The sequence below is a fragment of the Lethenteron reissneri genome, chromosome 33 (genome assembly GCF_015708825.2).
Source record: "Lethenteron reissneri isolate LAM-NWPU_2019-01 chromosome 33, ASM1570882v1, whole genome shotgun sequence".
Classification (NCBI taxonomy): Eukaryota; Metazoa; Chordata; class Hyperoartia; order Petromyzontiformes; family Petromyzontidae; genus Lethenteron; species Lethenteron reissneri.
In genome coordinates, this window is record NC_083811.1 from 1,339,629 (window position 1) to 1,365,100 (window position 25,472).

Consider the following 25,472-nt stretch of genomic DNA (forward strand, 5'->3'; position numbering starts at 1 on the left):
GTCTGCACACATCTTGACTTTATTGTGCTATACATAGTAGTGTATCTCATCATCGTTATTATTATAATCATCATCATTATTATTATTATTCATGAATCAGTTGTCACCAGGGCTTAATTTCAGCCGGGTCGGTGGCCTGGAAATGATTTCCCGCACCCCGGCACACCATATTCAGTATACCACCTCTCGCTACAGGCTGTGGCCACCTGCTGCATCTACCAGCGACCCATAAAAGATTTCCCGCACCCCGGCACACCACACCCAGTATAACACCTCTCCCTACGGACTGTGGCTATTTGCGGCAGTCACGCGGCACCGGCTCCAGTCTACCAGCGACCTGGAAAACATTCGGAGAGAAATTAAGCCCTGGCTGTCGCGCCATTCGGTGTAAACGAACATCGACCGACGAGACGAGTTGTAATTATTGCACGCGAACGAGACGGCGACGAGAGGCACTCTGAGGGCCCGTGTTCTGCACGGCGACGAGCGGACGTGGTCTCGCTGCCACAACCAACACGCACGGCCCAATCTACACACACACACACACGGCCCAGAGCAGGGGCCGGTACCAAGCTAGGTGGAGAAACGTCGGGGGTATCGCGCCAGCGGTTCACAATCGCAAGTTTGCGAGTTGCAAATCCTGGCTGGTGGGTTTCCGCATGGTGGGGTTTGACTCTGCCCATCATTCTTTTGGGATGTGCTCGATTAAACGGGTACCGCTTTATTGGTGGAGTCAACAGTGGGTCGTCATATGTGAATAGACTCTCTCCACGCCCATAGAAAATGAGGAATGTCCACGTTGGCCGATCACGGGAGATAATCACCACTGCCTCTCAATGCTCGCTTGAGCAGGACATCGTTCTGACTCGGTGGCCTGGTGGAAGTGGACACGGCTCCTGGTGGGGTAGCGGGGGGTGTTTAATTCCCCCTTTCTCTGTAGTCGGGCGTGTGGGGTGTGGGCCCATGCGGGCGGCCCGTGGGCCCCAGCCCGGTTGTGCCACTGGGGGGGGGGGGGGGTGGTACCAAACCGGCTGTGGTGAGGGACACCTTGGTGGTGGTGCACACCGCCGATGACGGCCCGTTGGTCAAGCACATCAACTCTTCCCCTGCCTTATTGTCACGCCACTGCTGGACGAGCGCCTCCACTCACCGTGGGTGATGGTATGGCCACATGGCAAAGCGATGGTGAGCGAAGGTTTGATTATGGTAATCGTTTGTTTTTGATATTGCCTTCCTGCAAGGGAGGCTGGTGTTGGTAAGGAGCACAGACGTTGTAGCACATCACAGTACAACATCACAGTACAACAGTGAACTTTGCTGCACTAAACTCGGCCCACGCGCACTCTGCAGGTGGAGCCCTGCTTGGCTTTCAAGATCTGGCTAGATCGGGCATATTCATGGTCATTTGGTCCGATTGGCATACGTTTAGGAGGACCGATATCTTTATATGGCCAAATGAAAGTTAATGCTGTGATCGCCAACTCCACCCAGAAGTTTATGGACCATGCATTGAGACCAGGCTTCAAGTATGTTCTGCTTAAACAGCTGAGATCTCGCGGGTCCAGGATAAGAGTATCGCCAGGTGCGTGAGAGTGACCCGGTGTGTCTCCGACACTTTGCCACCTCGGGTGAGAGTCGATGACGCTGCCACAACCTCCTCTGCCCTGGGTCCCTTGGGACGAGCGCTTGGGCCACGAAGCAGGGCAACGTACAGTGCGGCACACGTGTGGGCGTAGACGCGTGGCCCTGACGGGAGTGGGTTTTCAGTTAAATCAAATTTCTAAAAGTAGGGGGGCGGGCGGGGGGCCTCGCAGTGCGATTTGTTGTGCTCCGTCCGTCGACGGAATGATTTGGCGTTACGGAGTCGGCGTCTCTGCGTTGTTGTCGCTGTCCGCCGCGCTGGTGGTGCTGAATCGGACCGCGAGAGTGGTCGAGGAGGTGGGAAGCGGCTCAGCCGCGTTCACAAAGCGACTCGTGCGCGCGTGTTTCTTCGTGGGGGTTTTTTTTTTGTATCACTCCGTTTCGTTAAATCGTGTTCAGCACCTCGCGGGAGGAGAGAACGGAAGCGATTACTGCTTTGGGCTGATTAGGGAGCCTCTCCGCGGGCTTCTATCTCTCTATATATACACACACGCACACATTACGCAAATACAAAATCACACGTCTGTTTCAGGGTGCACCGGCGCTAAGTCAGACCAGCCCTTAGCCGTTCTAGAGGATTGGAAATAGGCCCACGTGTACGCTGGGCTGTGAACTGCAGAACATTCACGTTGTAATAAATAGCGACCGTGAGTGACGATGGACAGAAAACTACAGAGTCTAGACTCAAGGCGAGCCAATGGACGCGTTGCGTGAAACCGTCAAGAGGTTTTTGCGTGTATGTGTGACGTAGACGCACACGTGTGTGTGTGCGCGCGCAAGTGCCACGTGTCTCTGCCGTATCGCTCTCCGATGTGCCCTCTTAACCGAGTTCCTCAAGAACAGCGGTTCTGAACCTTTACTGCAGCCTTGCACCCCTTTGGTTCTCAATCGTAAAAGATGTACAATGTCAATAAACACATGTAGGTTTGATGAAACAAAGTGAGTTTCGATTATTTACCTTCTAAAAAAACCCGTCCATGTCTCGCACCCCCAGAAAGGGCATCTCGCACCTCCAGGGGGTGCGGGCACCACAGGTTAAGAACCACTGCTCAAGAAGTTCCTGGCACGTGGAGTGAAACGTCGGACGTCGTGCCGAACGACACGCGGCACGAACCCACAAAGGTGTTTGGAGAGGGCTACGTGCGTACGTGGGGAGTGGTAGCGTGGTGGTTAGCGCACTGCGCTACGAATGCGGCAACCCGAAATCGTTTCCCGCGCACGACCAATAACAGTGGCGAATATTTAACCGGTCGTAGGTCTCCCCTAGGTCGACTCGGCCTTAAATTAGTACCTGGTGCGGTGTGTAAACATTAACACTAGGGAGACAAAGGTGGTCAGGCTCGGTGTGAACCACCTACCTCCTCGTGTGCTGTGCAGGCCTTCATAGGTGCTCGCTAACAGCACTTGCTCCAACAGTGTTAAAGGCTATATGGGGGATCTTTGTCTATATATATACGCAGAATGAAAGCACATTGCTATCTCTGGCATTATACAACAGCATTAGGACCTCCTGTGCAATACACCTGTGCTATCAGGCTCGGGCAGTAAGCACCTCTGCTGATTCCACACAGATCGTGTACGTGGGTGAGCGTCGATCCTTCGGAGATGAAGTTCTTGGTCGCGGTCAGCGCGGCGTTCCTGCAGTCCAAGTGCCAGGAGACGCCGCCACGGCCTTTATTTGCCACCGAACCCAGCACACCACATCCAGTATCCCTCTCCCGCTATGACTGTGGCTACGACTATTCACGCACCACCTACTCTAGACTAAAAAATACAATTCTGTGAGGAATGAAGCTGTGAGCATTGTGGGGATTTCGTAAACGGATTTTTCCAGATGTTGACTTCAGTCTCTCAAAGTTGCTTCGAATTACAGAGAAAGAGAGAGAGGGAGGGGGGGGGGATGGAGGGAGACACACGAGGCGACTTCAACTGCGGGCTCTTCCTGAACGCGTGTCCACACGCCATCGCCGAGCCACAACTCCGGCAACTTCTCCCCAATCTCTCGCCGCGGTTTGGCTCCAACGCCACACACCCGGCTCGGGTGGCCCTGTTGGGTGGCCCTGATGGGGGTGGCCCTGTTGGGTGGCCCTGTCTCGCCACGATGGGTAGCGCAGCGTCCCCCCCCCCTCTCCCTCCTCCCGCTCGTGGTATTGTCTCCGGGCCACTGTGGGAGCAGTCGAGTCGTGGTGCACGCACGCTGTGCGCACGTTGCGCCCGATCTTCAGTCAGTCCACCGTGGGCTCGCCGTGTCTGCAAGATACGGGAGGGGAGAGCAGCGAGGCTTATTGTTATTGTTATCATCATCATTCTGCTTGTTTACCCAATAAAGCATCCAGGAGGGGTTCTGACAGGTTTTCGCAGTAGGGGGCGATGTTGCTGCTGCTGCTGCTGTCTTAGTAATCTCCAATTGAGTGATTTGCAAGTGACTATTTTTTTACTAATGGGATATTTTTCTTCAATTCCAATTAAATTTTATGGTATTTAAGCTACAGGAGGAAACTGGAGGAAACCCATGCAGACAAAGGAGAGCTACACAAACTCCACACACTCATTCAAACTCTGCACGAACAGGGAGAGAGCACACACAAACGTATATATGTGTATGCACGATGAACTTCTTTCGTACCGTACGTAGCCAACCGTGCTAATCGGAGGTGCGGGGGGGGGGGGTAGGACAACAAACTAAACGCACAAAGCAGTTCTAAAGAAATTAGTTTCCAATCTTGATTTAAAAGTGCATAGCTCCAGTGAGCTTCCAAATATCGGAATGAAGAGCGTTCCAGACGGCCGCAGAAGCGCATCAGAAAGCGCCGCGCGATGCAGCGACTGCCGTCGTTGTGGACGCAGGCTGGCGGCTTCGTATCGCGGCGCAAGTGGACGAGGCACGCACACGAGCGAAGCGCGGGTCACGCGGCGGCGAGTTGGCGACGACTACGCAAGCCCCACGTCTGGTGGAGGGACAACATTGGAAGCCCGTCACGGGTTTGTGATGTTTTCCGTAGCGAGAGCGGCGGGCGTTGCTCGTCGCGGGATCTCTGCGGGTTTTTTTTTCATTATTGACGACTTGCAGCACAGCACACGGCAGATGCCTTGGCAGTGCGACTCACGACCTCCGCTTGGTACCAAGATCCAGGACGGTCACGGCTATGCGCCGCTTCTCGGTGGCTGCCCCAACAGTCTGGAACGCAATCCCCTCTCCACGTTCGCAGCATCACCTCAATAGTCTCCTTCAAGAGACACTTAGAGACTCACCTCTACAACCATGCTTAAGAGTGACTCTGAGCTTGGCTCCGCGTCTCTGAGTTGCGGCCGTTACGTCCGCAAATTTGCGCGCGTTATAAATTGCATTTTTATTATTATTGTTTGACGAAGCAGCATCGGACGGTCGCAAACAACAACAACAAAAATCCCTGAAATCTTCCTGGGAAGGCGGCGGTGGCGAGGGCAGCGGCGGTGGCGAGGACAGCGGCAGCAGCTGAGCTGCGCTGCTCCTCGCGAGGATCTCGAGCTTTAGAAGCTTTTGCTCCCTGAAGGCGTTTGCGTGCCAGCCATTACGAAAAATGCGGTGTGTGTGCGTGCATGTTTCCGTGCTTGTGTGTGCATGCCTGTGTGTGCGTTTATGGGTGTGTGCATGCCTGTGTGTGCGCGCTTGTGTGCATAAGTGCCTGTGTGTAGGGTGGAGCTGTTGCGTCATGATTAGTGTGCTGTGTTCACCTGCGTGTGTTTCTGTGCGTGTGTGTGTACCTGTGTGTTGGGGAGCGGTTGGGGAGCGGTTAGCACGCTGCGCTATGAACCCGGCAATCCGAGTTCGGTTCCCACTCACGGCCAACATCAGTGACGATTATCTGAACCGGTTCATGGGCCTTCCCTAGGTCGACTCAGTCTTAATGAGTACCTGGTGTGTAAACATCGCCACTGGGGAGACAAAGGCGGTCGGGCGTGGTGTTGGCCTCCCACCCCCTTGTTCGCTGTGCCGGCCTTGATAGGTGCTCGTTAGCAGCACTTGCCTCAACAGTCTGAGCAGGCTATACGGGATCTTTGTCTTTGTGTGTGTCGGGGGGGGGGGGGGGGGGTTTGCGTGTCTTGAGGAGCGGTGGCCTAGTGGTTAGGGCACTGTGCCGCCAACCCGGCGACCCGAGTTCAATTCCCGGCCACTCATGCGCTGCCCATGCCTTGATAGGCGCTCGCTAACAGGGCCTGCTCCAACACAACCAGTTTAAAGCAACGAAGGGTCACCTCTGTGCGCACCTGTGCACCGAACGCGCCGGAAAACGTTCAGCAAAAAAAACCGGCAGCTGTGCCAATTTACTGCCAGAATAAATGTAACGAACCCACGGCAGCTGCACCGCGATGGGCCGGGCCGCCCTCGTTTGCGAAGGAGAAGCCGGAGAGGAATCTGCTTTATAAAGCAACTTTTATTGGCGCGTTCGTGTGAGTGGGGGGGGGGGGGCGCCCCCCTCTAACACGCTCCGCGAAATTAACACGCGCTCCGGCGGCGGCGGCGTGTCTGTGAGAGGCTAAGTAATTAAGTTTTAAGGTGAACGGCCTTCAAGGTCGTCGGAGTCGGTGTGCGTCTCTCTCTCTGCATGGGACAGCAGAGCATCTCTTACCGAGAAGGGGAGGGATGGATGGAGAGGGTGGGGGCTGGGGTCGGGTGGGGGGGGGATTGGGCTTAAGCCGCGTGGTCAGGGCGTTAGCAAACGTCGGGACCCCCAAGCAGCTCAAGGGGCCTTGGAGATTTATAGGAAAAATTATGGGTGCATTAAATATCAGGGGGGGGGGGGGGATTCCCAAGTCCTAATAAACATAACGAGATAATTATCCCGAGGCCAATTAATCTCTCCCATCTATATCTTGTCTTTATTTATCTTCTGTATCTCACTACCTCATCAACAACTTGTCGATGTCTGCTGGAGGCCAGGATGATTTGGGATGACCGTGGCTCCGAGGGCCCTCACTAGGACGTCAGGACCAAAACTTAATTTCCATGGACTAAGACCCTCCCAAACCCCACCCCCATACCACCAGGATATACGTTTCTGGAACTCAGCCCTGGATAGCCCCGACTGAAACAGATCCTTGGTCAGAACAATGTAAAATTAAACTAGCAACTTAAAAAAAAAATTACCAGGTAAGGACTCACTGAGTTATTATAGCTCTTTGTTAGAAACGACCTGGCCACAAATGATAGCCCGATTACGTGGCTTATCATGTGGACATGCATAGGAGCCAAATATTCTAAACGCATGTTGATTCTAAATGTCGGGGGGGGGGGGGACCGGAGGACCCAGAGAAAAATCCACGTGACCACGGGGAGAGGGACACGACACGCAAACTCCAAATATACAGCAGGCATCAGCGTCGGGCTCAAACCCACGACCTCCTGTGCACTAGGCAAGGGAGTTAACATCTCGCCACCGTGTAACCATGGACAAGGACGAACACAGAATGGGGCCTAAATATACATATATGAGGCCTACCCAGATAAATATGTAAATAAGTATATATAAATTCAGATTTATTTAGGTGTTCAAAACTGTTTACTGAGAATGTAAACAAAACTCGCAGCCGAGTCTGACACGATCCGTAGATATTATCGACTTGCGGCTATTGAACCGCCACGTTGGGCTGCAGTGCGCCAGTGAATTATTTTTGTCGTGGGCGCGCGCGGCACGATCGTGTTCAACGCCCCGGCAATTGCTACAAGTGCATTGCAACGCCGTCGTGAGGATTGATTCACTCCTGTTTGTTGACCTTACGATCATTGCAATATTGGCTACTCCATCATTTGCATTGATGGCATTGAGCCCCAAGTGTAATTATCTCTTTTAAAATATAAATTTATATATTTTTTTGTATCTTTCCAGCCGTTGGCCAAACCCACGGGAGTCACGTGTTGCTTCAGCGTCCGAGCGGAACGGACGACTGAATGGCTGATAAAAATAATAATCAGTTTGGACGACACTGCAGTGTTAGTGGTGCACAAGCACAGTTTGGTCGTACATGTTATGTATATCGTACATCGTATGTATATCGTTTATTGTTAAATTTGAATCACAGTTCCTATGATCACTGCTATATGGTTTTTATCGCTTTATTTTGGTGATTTTGAAAACGTTTTGGTTTAGCAATGTTTGTTTGTTGTAGTGCAGAGTTGGCTTGATAACTTTAATCTAAATTGTCTGATGGTTGTTATTGTTTGACTTGCATCCCACTGGGATTTTTGCACAGCGTTGGTGTACGGTGCTTTTTTTTCTGGAAGACTTTGCTGTTTTTTTCCTGTATTTTTCTGTTGCGTGCAGTCACTTTACGATGTTTCTTGTTCATGTTTTTGTTTTGTTGCGGTTGCACCTGAGTTAAGAGCCGCATGGCTCGCATGGTTATATACCTAATAAATGAAACAGAAAACTGAAACCCCTGCACTCGTTCGTCAATAACATTGTGGCCTTAGTGTATACATCTGCTTTGAAGATGGGCCATTGATTTTATGATAATACAAAACAAACTAATGTTAACCTAAGTGCAAATTGATGCCACATCTCTGATGCTCGTGATGCCATCCTCTTAGCGACTGACCATCGGCAAGGTGTGATGTGCACATTGCCCTCCCCACACTCCTCGCCCTCTGCAGGACTGAGCTGGAATCCAGCGGTCCCCGGTTCGATCTCCCAGCGCGGCAGTTGAAACAATGGGGGCAAGCTTCCTAAATCCCCGTGCTGCACCGCCTCGGTCCAACCAGCAGTGTGAATGGGTCCACCGCAGGGAGTCCTTCGTGAGGCTGCGCACTGGTGAGGTGAAGTGCGGGCACTCCCACCTCTCCCAACACGTCTGACCACCGTGGAAGAGTAGGCCACATACCCTTGCAGAGGGGCTCTCTCTAGAGCTCCCTCCTGCGGGGAACTTGCGGAGCTGCACCTTCACCTTTCACCTGTTTTCCGTGACGTTTAAGATCCCACGCGGAGGCGAGGGACTTTTAACAAATCCGCGTTTTGTTTTCCTCCCGCCTCTGACAACGATGACGCAAACAGACGTGAATAATGGATTTGTCTTGCCTGCTAAGAGTGTTTTCGTTCGGGTCAGGTGGATTATTTTGGAGGCGGCTGTTGGATCGCGTCGCGTCTCTTCCGCTCGCTCGCTCACACGCCGGGGGCTTCCAGTACCTAAAAGGCGGCCCGCAGATTCAGAAAAAACTATATATCGATGTGAGCGTGCCAAAAGTCAGCTAAATGTCAGAGCCTCGTGTATTTCTAACAAGTTGCTACATCTCTGTCTCTTGTTTGTATCTCTTCAGTCACCTCACCAGTTCAAATATTGAAAGTTAAAAGTAACATGAAGCCGGAGTGATTTCTGACTCGAATGAGCATTCCGCCGTTGGTGCTCAACTCCTGTCTAGAGCCGTGAGCCAGTGGCGGGAAACTTCGGCATTTCCGAATTTAGTGCGAGCGAGTCTCACTATACCAAGCATGGTTGACTTCCCCACTTTATTGACCCTCCCCCCAAGGAAGGGATGATGGGCTGAGTCAACCGCTTGCTCTACCGCTGGAGCCACCGGCCGGTCAATTGAAAAGTGGGGGCCCAAAAAATACATAATTTGCTCAGCCCCCGACCCTGAATGTGCGTGGTGAATCGTGGAGGGTGGAGCGAGTGGAGGATCGAGCGCGTGGAGAGGGGGTTGTGTGGTCAACGCGGTGTTTCTCGTCTTTGCGACTCAGCATCTTCATACAAAACCGTGCCCGTTATTCCTCCGCCTCTTGCGTTAACAACGTCGTCGTTGGACCGTCGCCTGAGACCGTAGCAGTCGACTTTGTGACCACAGCGCTGCACCAACGATGGATATCGTCGTTCACAGGGGCTTCAGTTGGTACAGAATCGAGCACCCGGGTGCGGGGTTGCGATGGGTTTGGGGACACGATTATCGTCAACATTAGGGCTTGGGTCAGTGTTAGGATTGGGGTTAGAACCGGGGTGAGTGTGTTACAAACACGATTACCGCATTGTGCGCTTTTAAATGCGCTTCTGTGGCCATCTGGAACACTCTTCCTTCCGATATTAGGAAGCCACTGAAGCTACGCACTTTCAAATCATCATCTAGAATCTATATCGACAAATTCACTTTTTTATAACCGATTGTTGTGTTTAGTTTGTCTTCCCCCGCACCTCCGATTAGCGCGGTTGGCTATGTACGGTGCCAAAGAAGTTCAACACAGCGATATGCTTAGAATCGGTGCCGGCGTTAGCCGTAGGTGCCGTGCTCCGTCGCCGAACCGGCACTCACCACGCCTGCGACGCCGCCGCGTCCTGCGCCGAGCAGCCCGGCGCCGTCGTCACCGCGGAGCGCGGCTGCGTCAAAAGCAGCGCCGTGGCCGTCGTGGGTACGGGCAGCGGCACCACCGACGGCGCCGGCATCGGGGGCGCCGCCACCGGCACCGCCGAGTACGACGCCGAGACCGACGCCGAGACCGACGGCGCCCCGGACGGCGTCACCCCGCCCTTGCCGGGCCCCGCGGGGCCGAGCGCCGGCGAGCCCGCAGCGGCCGCGTTGGCCTGCGCCGAGCCGGGGCAGCCGGGCCCCCAGAGGCACTGCAGGCCGCAGCGCGCCAGGTAGACGCGGCACAGCTCGTAGTTGGTGGTGCAGTAGAAGAGCAGGTCGACGGCCACGAGAGTGATCATCAGCAGGCCGTAGATCCACACGCCGATGAGGCCGCCGTAGTTGCTGTGGCGGAGGAGGGGAGGAGACGGTGGGGAGGAGAGGCGGGGGCGAGATCGTCCCGTGCGTTAGTTCTGGGCCGACTCTGTTCGTTTGTAGAGGTGGGGGGCGGGGTTCATGATAAATCTCGCAGGGAGGATCTAATCCAAGTGAAGTGTTCGCGTGGAATTGTGTTGTTGCCCTGTAGGTAACCGGCCACATCGATCACAGGGCTATGCCCAAAGACCTGGCGGTACAATACCAACGGTAATTGATGAGGCCTTTCAGCCAACGTGGCCAACGTGGTGATGTTATACCACGCACTTGCGACGTCGTGATATGACATCACGCGTGTGACGATATCACGTGTAGTGATGTCATTTCACGACGTCGCGCGTCACGTGGAAAGGGGATGGCTCCGAAAGTTAACTGGCAAACGTTGGACAGCGCGAAAGAATCCAAGTTGTCAATTTGAACCGAATAGGCCCTGTTACTATTAAGCGCAAACACAACACACAGACACTTGAGATGCCAGCTGCAGCAGGTGTCACCTCGTCGCATTTATTTTGTACACGTCCAGGGCGTGCTGTAATTTCAACCGGGTCACTTATTTCCATACCACGTCCACCATACCCCCAGTTCCTTCTCTACGCCGCCTCTGGGCCTACTCCAGTCTACGAGCGACCCCCCCCTGCCCCCAGAAGATTTACAGTGATAAATTTAAGCCCCGCCGATGCAATCGATATTCCAAACGTTCCGTACACAAATCAACGGCGCTTGCTCCAGGAATAAAACAAAAACCGCGCAAATTCTCAACGGAGTGATTGATGAAATCCACGTGGGCAGCTTACACTTTTCCTCCCCGTGCACACCTCCCTCGAGCACGATCGGCTACGTACGGTGCCAAAGAAGTTCAACGTACATACGGAAGGGTCCCCCCGACGGTGGGCCCCGACTCACTTGTGCCCGTAGGCCACGGCGTCGGCGGTGAGGTTGATGGCCATGACGTGCTGGAACTCGCTCTCGTTGCAGCAGTACTTGAGCGTGGCGTTGCTGCGCCGGCAGCAGTAGAGGCGCGCCTTGTCGTCCGAGAGGCGCGGGCAGTGGAAGCCCGGGTGGTACTTGTCCACGTGGTCCGTGTACGGCTCGCACACGCGGTGGTACGCGCCCAGCCCTGCGCGCGTTACCGAGGCGGGGGTTGGCCATGGGGGGGACCTCGTTAATGTCACGCGCCTGAAATTCCGCATGTCCGGTATTTGCGGTTGGGTCCATGTGTCGTATTGGCCGACTTTTAGTTTTTTCTCTCTCTTCTCATCTGACAGAGGCTCCCGGCACATATGTCGAAACGTCAGACCTCGACACAGCAGCACGACGGCAACAACGCCCCCAACGCAGTGGGGGCTCCTCGCGAGCGAACCGCGATTTGGTTGCCGCGGCGCTTGTGTGGGGTCATGAAGGGCACGTGCTCGGTGTACGGTCACCACCCGTCCCTTCCCCAGCCCTTCCCACCAAACGCCCCCCCCCCCTCCCCACGCGCCATCCGCGCGTCTCCCCGCCGCGGCTGAACCGCGCGGCCCTCACCTCCGACGATCAAAGCGCAAAGCAGGGCCGTTGCCACGGTGACGGCGCTGGCCAGGCCCCTCGTCATGGTGAGGTCAGGCGTCGGGGTCGGAGGACATCACAGCCGCACGTCCGTCCGCGCCCGAACGCGTCGCTGCCGCCGCCACCTCCTCCGTGCGGCCACCGCGCTGAAACGGGAACGGTTCAGTTGGCGCGAAGCCACCAATTACCGGGTGCCACGTGCACCGAGCGCGATGTGGAACTCGGAACGAAGCGGGGACGGACGGCTCGCGTCCCGCCTCCACCCTTGCCTCCCTCTGCTGCCCCCCCCCCGCCCGCCACCACAACGCCCCACCCCAACACCACCCCCGTTTCGCTCGCTGGCAATCTGGATTCGTCTGTTGACGCACAATTGGGATGGCATGGAGAGTTTGACATATCACGTGGGCCCCGCTGGTGGATGGGACACGTAGCTCGAGGGGGGGGGGGCGATGTCCGACGGTCAGAACGCACGCGGCGTCCGAGAGGGAACGTCCGCCGGCGAGATGGAGCGATGAAAGCGGCGCGTGTGAGCCGGTGCCACGTGGATTGTTACACCGCAGGAACTTGAGGGGCGGCGGCTCGGTGTGGAGGCCTTCGTCCAGCAGTGGATTGTCCACGGCTGATGATGATGATGATTACGAATAAGAATTGAAATCGCTCGGCGTTACGAGGTTGAAATGTATCCTCCCCTTCGAGATTGCTTCCACGTCGCCGTGTGCCGGGGTTCGCGGGTCACTGACGCATCACGCGTCGCTGTGCTGGGGGCCCCAGAGGCGCGTTTTTTAACTCGCACAAAGCCCTCGGGGGGGGGGGGGGGGAGGAAGGGGGGGCGGGCAAGGGGCGTCTACCTCGATGGCCAACGGAGCTCCGTGACGGCCAGCGCAGGGGGCGAGCGGCTGGGTACGGCATGCGAGCGTCGGAGCTTCGGCGCTCCAAGTACCGAGCAGGGAGTCAGACCCCGCGAGTGGCCGCCACCGAGCGTCGCGGCGGGCTATTTGAACAAATCCCGGGCTACTCCTAGGATGACTCGGCCTTAAACGAGTTCCTGGTGCGGTGTGTGAAAACGTTGGCATTTGGGGAGTCAAAGGTCGTGGCTCATGGCCACACCGTCATCTCGTGCACCTTGCTGGCCTTCAAAGGTGCTCGCTAAAAGCACTTGCCTGCACAGCCTACGCAGTTCCTTTGTCTTTGTGCGCGCGTGCGTACACATTTTGCACAATGGGATGGGGCTGTGCGTTGGAAACGTTCAGTAATAGCGACTGGAGGACGGTCCGTGTATCCGCGTGTGCGTGTGCGCGTGTGCGTGTGTGTGTGCGCATGCGATAAACTCGACGTTTTTCCAATTTCCTCTGAAATTGAATTGAATGCTGCGCGCATGCAGCAACAGATCGCGAGAAACGTCACCGCGTCGCCTCTCCCCCCCACCCACTCCCCCGTGCATGGGGGAGGGAACCGCAGAGAGACGATGACTCTCCGTGGCCGCACACACACACGCACCTGCGCACCACACACTCACGCGCTACGCATCGCGCCCGTCAGCACCCACACCTGGGCCCACACCTGAGCTCGTGGCTCCCACGGCTCGCGATGGAAAGGTCGACGAGTTAAAATCGTGATCGCAGGCATCCACCACTCGGCCCATCATCCCTCCTGGGGCCGATAAAACGTTGTACCGCTTTTTTACGTGTTCAACGGCGGGTATCCGATTGGCAGGCTCACTCCTGCCACGGTATTGTGGAATTTCCTGCATTGGCTCGGGGTCATTGGGGCAGAGAATCACTTCCATTGGGTTCGGGTTAGGATTAGAGATGGGGTTTGGGAAGGAATGGGGTTAAGATTTAGGGTTAACGGTTAGGGAAGAGGTTAGGCATAAGGTTAGGAGTCGGCAATATATTTGTAGTGAGGGATCGGGTTATGGATCCAGTCAAAGATGGGGTCTGGCCTCTGTATCGGTTTAAGATTTAGCGTTGGGGGATAGGGATTTGGTCAACTTAAAGGATGGTGTTAGGGTTGGGGTCGGTGATGGAACGGTTTGGACATGGCCCTCATTTCCACGGCGCCAGAGCTGCAATGGAAAGGCCGACTCGGCGACTTCACTCTTCCCTCGTCGGCAAAATGAATTACTTGGTGTAACACGGAGGTGATCCATTTATAGATACTCCGCTGACTTGTATTGACCCTTCTGCAGCAGGTGATTAAATAATGTGACGGCTGTGTCAGCCAGCGTGGATAGGGATGGAGTAAGAGGACGTGGTAAGCGTTTATGGGTTTAATGGGAGACGCATAGAGGTTTTGAAAATGTATAATGTAGTTCCCCCCATAATTTATGTACACTTTCATTGGGTATCTATAAATGGATCACTTTGTATATCCTGAATTGATCTTATTTATTGCTGTGTTGTTTTATTACCACTGGGTGACACAACACTATGATTTTCTCGTCAGCCTTGTTGCCATTAATTTAGTTAACCTTTTGGAAGGTTGCGAGTCGTTCAAATCCCGATTCCGGGATCGGCTCGGCCCACCATCCCTGTGGGGGTCGATAAAATACATACTAATTTGTCGGGAAGTCAACAGTGGTTGTCCTTATCGAGAGCGACTATCGCTCCCTGCCATAGGAACGTGGAACTTGCACCACTGGACCCGGGCAGGAGATGAGCAACGCCCAATTATCACCTCCTCTGTAGGTTTGAGCTGAGAGATTTCCTCTTCCTTTTTGAGATGTAACCTCGGTGGTGTCGCGCGATTTCTCTCGCTCAACGTCGGACTTCGTCACCTTTGGCTGTCTCTGTAGCCCAGGGCCTCCTTGAAAAATGAGACCTCTCATCTCTGTGGATTGTCGCAACGCTTGAACGCTGCGGGATGTCGGTTCGACAGAATCGATGTGAAGGAGGCTGTTTGGACCGGCGTGTCGATATTTCCTTCCTCTCAGTGGCGGGGAACACAAAAAAAGAAAGGGCCACGTTATAATTTTTATTAACCCATTACTCCGTGTAATAAGTTCACCCGGGAGCGGTGGTGCAGTGGTTAGCGCACTGCGCTACGAACCCGTCAACCTGCGTTCATTTAAGACGGTCACCGCATCGCGCGCTTTCGGATGCGCTTCTGTGACCGTCTGGAACGCTCTTCCTTCCGATATCAGGAAGCCACTGGAGCTACGCACTTTTAAATCATCATCTAGATTTGAAGATACTTTCTTTAGAATATATGTTTGTGTTCAGTTTGTTGTCCCTGCTCTGTACCTCCGATTAGCAAAGTTGGCTACGTACGGCGCGAAATTAGTTCAACACACATACATTTCCCGGCCACAGCTGATAGCAGTGGAGAGCAATATATGAACCTGTCCTGGGTCCACCCCACCCCTCTCTCTCCCTCACCATGATGAACCCACACTGACCCAGCATGGCGAGGCATGGTCAGACAAGTATCCATGACTATCTCAGCATTGGGAGGCCCTCATCCAGCGGTCTAGTGACAAAGGAGGCTGTAAATGTAAATTCTCTCAAGAAATCTCACACATTACACTTCATCGTCAGTGGAAGAATCTTCATCCCCAGGGCTCTATCAGCCAGATCTGTCCGGATCGGTGAACACATTATCTTACACAGCACACCACTTCAAGTATGCCTTTTGCTGTAATGGCTGGGCCTACTATTAGCCACGTGACCTGATTAAAATATTTAGTGAGAAACTTTGCACTCGATCTATATAGAGACATATACCATACTCGCATAAAGTTCCAAAGACTCGCACAGAGACCCATAGAAATACACAGAGGCTAATAGACTTGCATAGAGACCCATGACTCGTAACATGTACACGGGGCTTAATTCATAATAAAGGTTTTTGGGTTAGATCGCGTTATTTATAAATGTGTCGTAACCCTCCACCACCCGACATGGCCAAACAGTAAAAAATGTGTCACGTTGACTAAAGACAAATAGAGCACTACTTTAGCCCACCGGTGTGTTGAAGAGTGAATCCACAGCATTTACAGTTTTTGAATAGTACGACGTTTCGCTGGTAATTACATCCAACATCATCCGGCAATTCTTTAGAATTCTGGCGGTGGAGGTTTACAACACATTTATAAATAACGCGATCTAACCCAAAAACCTTTATTATGAATAATATTGGTCGCAAAAGCCTACGTGTTAAACGGGGCTTAATCTCAGCTGCGTCTGTCCAAATACAAACGCAACGAGCTACTCGCCCCAGCTGCTCGCTTTGCACCGGGCTCTCGAGCCGGCTCGGCTGCCCACAAAATATTTCTGCACCCGGCACGGCACGTCCAAGACAGCTCTCGCTACAACGTCCGCGGTTGCTAATCGTGACGACGCGCCGCCTGCATACCGCGGTCTACCAGCGGGCCCGATCTTTACAAATATTCGGTGCGAAATAAATCCCCGCTCTAAACGAAGCGTCAACATCAAAGCCGCGTCCCCGCGAGCGCGCGATAATCGAGTCTGGCTGCGCTGCCGTGGGGAGGGGGTGAGGCCGCTGCCGTTAATTGAAGGAGTCGGCAGGAAGGGGCCGGGGGAGTGCGCGGCCGACGCTGCGACTCGCGAAGAATATCGCACGAATCTCTGGCACGTGAACGTCGAGATGCAAACGGTGAATTGCTTCCCAGTCGGCTTGCATTCTTTTTTTATACTCCCCCCCCCCCACCCCCCGCCCTCTCCTTCACTGGTGAGAGGAGTGGGGCTCAGGGCAGGGTCACTTCACGGCCAGCGGTCGAGACCGGACGATGGCCGGCGGTCGGGATTAACGACGGAGTGGCGCCGCCAAGGGAGGAGGGAATAAGCTCCCGAGACGGACGTCCACCGTGGAGATGGAGCGATTTGAAATCCGCGCGCGTGCGGAGATGGGGCTGGGACCCTTTTATTGCATCACCGTAGGATCGTGAGAGGATGGTGGGCAGCTCGGAAGGGGGGTGGCAGGCTTTCATGCAGCAGTGGATTGATCATGGCCACTGGTGCTGATGACAATGATGAAGGGTGATCGGTGATTATGTTTTGTTTGTTCCCCCCCACCCCCCCCCCCCCTGCTAATTTCCATTCGCGACAAGTTGTGCGCATGGCGATTTGAGGGCAAAACTGTCCAAGACGAAAAAAAAAGCCACCGCTGCTACCATGGCACGGCTGGTAGACTGGTGCACGTGGCACGTGGCATGTGACCTAATAACAGCCAGACACAGACGTGGAGGTATACTGGATGCAGTGTACCGGGCGCGCGCATACTCCCCGGGTCATCGACGCGGATTGACCCAGCTGAAATTGAGCCCCGGGGACTGCTCGACTTTAAGAGGAGGAGCGGAGAGTTTTGCTCGTCCGTTGGGAGATGGCAGCTTGTGCAGCGTTGTGAACCCAAGTGTCTCTGGGTCACGTGTCGCCACGATATATACATGTCTCGCGAGCCACGTGGTCTCGCAAAGCCACGTGCGTCGTGATCCATGAAGCATACATCCTCAAGCAGCCACGTGTCTCTCGTGTGTCCCACGAGGCGCGCGTCACCGTCAGCGATGCATCTACACGAGGCGACCCTGCGCTGCATCTCGCTCGACACCAGCGGCAGGGACGTACGACGTTGCCCACCCATCTCCATTCTCCATGGCAAAGCGAAAATAACAATCTAAATAATAGAGGTAAAGAAATCGCCTGAACAAAATTAAATATGCTTGACTTTCATGCCGTTACAAATGACAGGGCACTGGCAGATGAATTTTGGCAACTTGCAATCCATGTAATATTCATGAATTCGCGGTTGGCGGGCCATGCGTTCGGGCTGCCGGCGGGTTGATTAAGTGTGACTCCTCTCAGCCCTCGAATGCGTTTTTTGCTCCGAGCCCTGACGGTCTCACTGGCACGGCTTCCGCGTGCACGCGAGCGGCGGCGGAGCCCTTGAGATCCAACGGCCGTAAACGGCGCGCGCCGCCACTCTGCCACGTGCCAGGTTTTTTATTTCCCTTCCCGTAAACGGTAGAGCGGATGAAATAAAGTGCGAAAGGGATGGAATTACTTGGAAACAATTTCGGTGTCGCACAGATTTTAGATGACTCTACAACTGAACTATGCTTCATTTTACCAGGAAAGGCCCACTGAGCGATGTAGCTCCGTTTCAGAAGCGAGCTGGTCACAATTGATAGCTCACACGAAGCGGCGTATCAAAATGTATAGCCGCCAAATACTCTAAACGCGTATTTCTAAATGTGGAGGGAAAAACCGGAGGGCCCGGATAAAAATACACGCGACCACGGGGAGAACAGGCGTCAGGGTCGGGATCGAACTCGCGACGTCCTGTATACCAGGCGAGAAAGTTAACATCTCACCACCGTGGTAGAATGAGCAGTGCTGAGGCCCCGGTGAGCCCAGCTAGCTGAATTGCGAGAAATTTCCGAATGGACTCTACGTCTTGGGGTGTGGAACCGATGGCACAACCTGGATGACAAAATCTGGAGAAAAACCACGACAATTTTTCCGTCTGGAAAGGACGGGAGTTTGAGCGGAAGAAGTGCTGTGGTGTGCCCCCTTGTGGTTGATGGACGCACCTCCCTTCTCTACGGGATAGAGTGTTGCCCCCTTGCACGTGTGCGGTTTCTCCGGCTGCTAAGGCTTTCTCCCGCGCGTGTAAACATTCACTGATTGTCTGAACACATCCTCTCAATACATAGAGGACCGCAGAGCCTGGGCAATCGTTGGCAGCGACGGCTCCCTGCCGCCACCTGGCTCCTGCTGCTGCCCTCCCCTCTCGTCCGTGGATCCTCAACGATCGCGAGAAGTGATTAGTGGTATTTTATGACAGGGGGAGGGGCGGTGGCGTTGGGTGCAGCGGTTGATGTTTCATCGCTCACACAACCGCGCACAACGCGAGATTGTCTCGTGGCGGCTTGAGAGAGCGTAGGCCACTGGGGGAGACAAAGGCGGCCGGGTGCGATACCGGCCACACCGTGCCGGTGCTAACGTCGCTCGCCCCAGCCGGGTGATACAGGCAGCACAGTGTGGGGCCTCCGTCCCATTTCTGCGTCCTGTTGGCGTGCTCGCGCGTGCTTTTTAGATAAAAAAAATAAATGGACGGTGCGCCACGCGCGGTGGAAATTGAATCGGATAAAATCCGTCTCTTAAGCCAATTGTGAAAATGACGGATTTTTATTATTGGATTTCAGTGGAGTGAAAAACCCTCGGACTGTGCGGGTTCTATTACCCTGTGTTGATTACCCACAGTGCAGCCACGGTGGGCGAGCCGTCACCAGGCAGCGGCCGCTGCCATTGCAGCGCGAGTGGTATACTGGATGTGGTGTGTGGGGTGCAGACATGTTTAGTTTGAAGCTGACCCGGGCACATCGCCCGGGTGAGAAGCAAGCAACTGTCGGGAGCTCGTTGCGTTTCTAATTTGACACGATCGGTGCCTGCGCTGTGTTTGCATATCCTTCGTGCGTTTGTATTTTGAACGAAATTGTATTTTTGGGGGTCAGTGGCACCATAAAATATAACGTTGCACATGGCACACAACATCCAGTATAACTCCCTCGCTGCGTCTGTCCCGTGTCTAGACCCACTGCCGTCTACCAGGCACCCACGGAGTATTTCTGCACCTGGAGCAAAACACATCTCGAATGCCCATTGTGGCTCCTGCCTCTAGAACAACCCCAGTCCCCGCGCCACCTGGAAAATACAAAGCGAGAAATGAATCCCCTGCAATGCGATGCCACCCGTCCTGAGCGCGTGTGTCTCGAAAAATGGGACCCTTTATCCATCACCAGAGCAAGAGGCCGATCGATTAATGGGCTGTTTCTGTGTTTAGAGACAGGTTGAGAGGGGACGTTTGCTGACCTTTGACCCCCCCCTACCCGCTCCAAGCAGAATTGGGCCTGGTTAGTGGCTGCATGGGAGACGACCATGCATAGCAGGTTGAGATTGGCCATTCGGCTACATGGTGGGCCGCAGAGAGCAGTGCGGCTTTAGCGCGTTGTTGTACTGCACTTGTATGTTCCCCGACTCCAACCGGCGATAACCTGCATGAAGGCGATTGTCCGGTTGAGACGTCATGCCCTTGGCACTGGACGCGTCGTCTTTTCGGGGTCCATAAGGTACTGACCCGGCGGGGGGCGAACCCCACTGTGTGGGCTGCCCCGACGCCTTCAAACTTAAGCGGAAGTATTACATCTGACACGGTGACGTCGAAGCTCGGAACCCCCCAAAGCACGGGGACCGGGGCGGTCGCCCCATTTTGCCATACCCAAGGGGACGGCTCTGGGGACAGCTGCCGATGAGCAAATCTCACTCGGGCCAGCGATGTTTCAAGCCTGGTGCCAGAGCGCACAGGCAGTTCCTCGTGAGTCCGTCTTCTGGTGGAGGCGATGAGATGGGGGAAAGGCGGGGGGGGGGGGGGCGAAGTATGGCCACTCGGGGCCGAACTGGCCCCAAGCCACGTGGGAGTTCCTCCGGCGCGGACACTGGAAGGGCGACGCGTGCCAGCGCGCGGATTGCGGCGCCTGGGTTTGAGCGGCGTTAGCCGGGGAAGAGGAGCAAGAGAAATGATCTCGTATCTCAGTAATCACATTGCTCGCACCGAGTAATTAATGGGCTCCGTAATGGATTCCACATTAATAAACATCCACGCACGTGACCCCTGCCGAGTGAGTGCGGGGCGGTGTCCAGTTCCGTCGGTCACCCCGAGCCAAAAATGCACCGGTGCTCCACTCCTTGTTTACAGCCCCTGCAGAGCCCGTGGTGGAAATTCCGCATTCCTATGCCGGGTGGGGGGAGGGGGACGAATTTATCCTTAGGTAAACCACTGTTGGATTCCAAACTAAGTGGTACTCATTTTATTGACCCCGGAGGGATGATGAGCGGCTCGCCCTACCACCGAGCTATGGGGGCCAAGTGTGCGAACATTTGACAATTGCAGCATGACCGTCGAAGCACCACAGAGGACTTCATCCAGCAGTGGATTGCGCAAAGTGGCTTGTATACGATGACTACATCACCGTCGTTAACGTACGCGGCACCATACGCACGGAAACGACCTTCGAGCCGGCCGTGCCTCGCTCTCCGTCGATATCCCCTCCGCTCTGACGGCGACACTTAAATAACGAGATTACATTTGGCGAGCGACAGTGCCAAGGGCACGACGTCTCGGACGAGACGCGGGGAGGGGCGTCGCCAGCCATAGGGGGTTGTTCCTCCGGCATCTGTCAACGTCGCCCGGACGTCGCTGTACGTGACAACGGCTCGACGGTCAAAACAATAAAAAAAAAACTCCCTCGGCCCCGATGGAGATGGGAGTGGTTTTTTTTTGCGCCCATTTTTGTCGGAGCGACCAAAAGACGATCGCAAGCGGCGCTGGGCCTCTCGCTGACTTCTCGGCCGGGTTGCGGGCACGCTGCAGTAGGCGGCACGGCGCCGAGTACTGCAGTAGCCACCGCCGCAGAGAGGGGGTATACTGAATGTGGTGTGCCGGAGTGCAAGCATTGTTTTCATTTTTTTCCAGACAGCCGACTCGGCTGGTCGTAAGTGGAAATATTAGTCGAAGTCGACTGGACGGATCGTCCTTCCGCGGTCCATAAGATACTGACCGATCACTGCTGAGTGAGCAGTCGTCGCCGTTTAATTACAATGGCTTCTACCACAGCAATGTGGAAATTCCACTGCTCGAGATGAGTGCAACCCCAATCGTGTGATTTGGGGAGACGCCCATGGGGATATTCACCTGCCCGGCCCCTCGCCACGAAGGAATGGCGGAGAAGTACGAGGGAGGGCCGTGACCGGATAGAGAGGCCCAAGAAGCTCCAAGGAAGGCCAAGAAGGATTGAGGAGGATCGAGGAGTACCGAAGGGTCAGGGACGACCACAAAGGAGCGGAGAGGCCTAAGAAGGATCAAGAAGCACTGGGAATGGCCAGAGAGGGCCATGCAGGACGAGAAAAACCCATGAAGGGCCAGTGCAGGCAGTGAAGGCCTGGCGAGAACTGTGGACATCCATGACTCTACTGTGAAGGGCCAGGAGGGATTATTTTTCCCCCACCCCCTGCCCCCCTCCTCCCACCCCACTGATCCCGGCCCATTACCGTCAGCGGTGCTGCCCCGAAATATCGCGGCGACAGCGGCCCCCGGCACTCAAACCGCCACCGCTCCCTGGCTCACGTGGCACGGCAGGCCGAGGTCACGGTGGGTGCCGTGGCGATGCCACCGCCAGCCGGGAGCCGGCGGGCGGTGGAGCGACGCCCACACCCGACGTGGTCCCCTCCGCCCAGCGCGGCGGCTCGCGGCGCAGATGCGGGGATGAGGTAAAAGGGCGGCGCGGCGGTGAACGCGAACGCCATACGAGGCCGCCCACCTCAGTTGGATTCCCGGCCACGGCTAGCACCTGGCAGCCCTCCACCCCTTTCACCAAACTAACACTGACCAGCGTGGTGAAGCATGGTCACACATCCCGACTGATATGGTGCGAGTAGGACTTCATCCATAAGTGCATTGGCAAAGGGGGTGTCAAGTATTGTTCAAGATAAACGAGTGGCACAATCGTAGTTCGGCGATTGGTGAGATGTCAATATCAACCATAAACTACCGACCCGTGTCAATCCACTGCTGTATCAATGACTCCCCAGCTGTCGGTCATGGGTGTCGTATGACCATACCTCATCACGATGGCGCGCTAACCACTGCGCCACCGCTCCACCCAACGATTCGCCAAAATAGATTCGGCGTTGTAAATCGGTGCTCGCGCGGATAGATGGGAATTCTAGGGGCTTAGATATAAGTTGATAATTTAGATGGATGGATGGATTTTAAGATAAGGGGGGAGGTTAAAAGCCAAGATGAAATCGATAGCTATTTAGGTTGTTGAGAGAGAGAAATAAATTCGATGTGTTGGTAATCAGGAGCAGAGAGTCCGTCGAGAGAAGGCCTTCTCGCACGGGCATCGTAAAACATCTCTCGCGTCCGTAAACAAGGACGCGCTATCACTGCCACGAGCACCGAGGCGTCGTTTCACTCCGACTACAAATCGCCCCCTGATCACGGGGTATGCACGTTGCGTGTGTGTGTGTAGATGTGTGTGTGTGTGTGTAGATGTGTGTGTGTGTAGATGTGTGTGTGTGTGTGTATATGTGTGTGTATTCCTTGGGTCGTTCGGTAAAGTCACGTAGATAGGTTCAAAGAAAATAACAAAAAACTACGACGTTTCGATCACAACACAAGCGATCGTCAGGATGATCACAACATACGCGATCGTTAGGATGACGATCGCTTGTTTTGTGATCGAAATGTTGTAGTTTTTTTTTATTGTGATCTAAACGTCGTCGTTTTTTGTCATTTGCTTTGAACCTATCTACGTGACTTTACCGAAAGACCCAAATAATATGAATTACTGCAGTCACGAAAGCTTTAAGTCAATATTTAGATGTATGTGTGCGTAGTGTAGCAGTTAGCGCACTGCGCTACGAACCCGGTGACCCGAGTTCGATTCCTGCTCACGGCGAACACCCAGTGACGATTATCTGAACCGGTTCTGGGCCTCAAACGAGTACCTGGTGCGGTGTGTAAACATCGCCACTGGGGGCTCAAAGACGTCTGGGCGCGTTGTTGGCCACGAGCCCGTTCGTGTGCCGTGCAGGCCTTAATCGGTGCTACTCGCTCACAGCCCTTGCCCCAAAAGTCCGTTCTGACCATATGAGGGATCTTTGTCATCTTGTGCATAATACTAATCACGTAAATCCCATTGTCAATCTACTGCTGAATGAAGGCTTCCCCACACCGCGGGGGTGATTGAACCATACTTCACCACGTGTGTACAGAACGCACGTTGAACTTCTTTCGCGCCGTACGTAGCCAACTGTGCCAATTGGAGGTGTGCGTTGGCGCGCGCGCCCTGGCACGCTAACCGCTTCGCCACCGCTCCACCCCCACGCGTAGAACCCCGCGTGTTGTCTGCGTCCTCTGGAAGCTGGGCAATTACCCCGGGCGAGGCATCGCGAGGCTGTGACAGCCGTCGCGGGCGGCCTCGATTTGGAGCGCCGTAAAGTGCCCGACTCTCACCGGCGCGCTCCCTCTGCCGCGCGTGCCCCTCCCCTTCCCTCCCCGCCCCCCCGGGTAACGAATCGCGTTCGCCATCTCCTAACGCGATTTGCCGAGAGGTTCCAAATGCGCTCGCGAGAAGTATAAATGAAAAAAGACATCCGAGCAGTTGAATAGTAACGAGGAATCGGTGTCGGTGTATTCGGAGTGTGCGGCTCGGTGACTGGCCACCAACCCCCTCGTGTGCCGCGCCGGCCTTCATAGGTGCTGCTCGCTAACAGCACTTGCCCCGACAGTCTGTTAAGGCTATACGGGGAGGGGGGATATTTGTCTCTGTGGCTTGACGATGAGTAATGGTGGCGTAGCGGTGAAACTGCACAGGAGACCGCGTACCAGAAGGGCCCGGACTCCGGGCTGCCAAGAGGGGGTGGGGGGGGGAGGCATTAAGCATGAGGGCCTCAAATCCTTTCCTTGTACCGTACCCGGGGCACATGCCAACCACACATTGCACCATGGGCTGCAGTGTTAATCACTCTGGCTCACACACAGAGCCAGACACAGGGTGCCCAACGGTTCGGTAATAATTCAGGAGACTTGCAAAGCCAGCCTCAGGCTATCAAGGAGATCAGTGTTAATTTAAGAGGCCCACAGAGCCAGACTAAGGCTACCCAAGGGGTTCAGTGTTAATTCAAGAGGCCCACAGAGCCATACTAAGGCTAGCCAAGGGGTTCAGTGTCAATTTAAGAGGCCCACAGAGCCAGACAATCGCTCCCCAATGGTTAAGTTGACGTCGTAGATGTTGGGGGTGCAGGTGGGGCACATTGCACTGCGCCTACGGGCCAGAGGGACCCAGATGCCCCGGGCTACGTTGAGTGGGGGGAGGGGGGTGTGGTTTTATTGGGGGGCGGGGTAGGAATTTAGTTGGGGGGTCCCATATCTTTCATGGCACCGGGTCCCGTGCCAACCACGCCACTGAACCCCGGGCTCGCGTGGTACCGGTGCTGTGCGCGTGCGTGGCGCGACCTTGCCTAAAAGACGGGGAGAGTGACGTGAAAATGCACGGGCCGAGCCTTTGTCTATCCACTGGTGGATGAAGGCCTCCCCGTAACATGTTGCTTGTCTAATTTGTCTGAGCATACTTCGCCACGCTGGTCAGCGCGGGTTGGTGTGAAAGGCGGGGGGAGTTGGGGGGGGGGGTTTCAGATATCACTGGCCACCGACGTTCGCCTCGTAGCGGAATCACAATTGGAACTCGCTAACCGCTGCGCCACCGCTCCCTCCGGCCAACGTGGATATCTATATATATAAAATCGTTCATGTCTGTCTGTCTGTGTGTGTGTGTGGACTTTGGCCCATACGCACTTTCATTGGACGGCGGTTGCCCCTGGCAACGGCTAGCCACGCCTTCGCCGCTTTCATTGGACCTGGCAACGGCTAGCCACGCCTTCGCCAAGGGCTGCAGTTTCATTGGACGGCGGTTGCCCCTGCCAACGGCTAGCCACGCCTTCGCCACTTTCATAAGCTCCGTATT

General features: G+C 54.9%; 1 protein-coding gene across 2 annotated transcripts in view; it reads right to left on the bottom strand.

Moving 5' to 3' along the window:
• The window catches only part of SHISAL1 (shisa like 1), a 56,061-nt gene continuing 30,589 nt past the window's right edge, over positions 1-25,472 (bottom strand). For both annotated transcript variants that reach the window (XM_061564232.1, XM_061564231.1), the window contains exons 2-5: positions 11,909-12,075; positions 11,288-11,501; positions 9,917-10,354; positions 1-3,891 (exon numbers count right to left, since the gene is read on the bottom strand). In XM_061564232.1, the coding sequence (XP_061420216.1) occupies position 3,891; positions 9,917-10,354; positions 11,288-11,501; positions 11,909-11,975 (720 nt within the window). In that variant the 5' untranslated portion in view covers positions 11,976-12,075 and the 3' untranslated portion in view covers positions 1-3,890. The remainder of the gene's footprint in view (positions 3,892-9,916; positions 10,355-11,287; positions 11,502-11,908; positions 12,076-25,472) is intronic.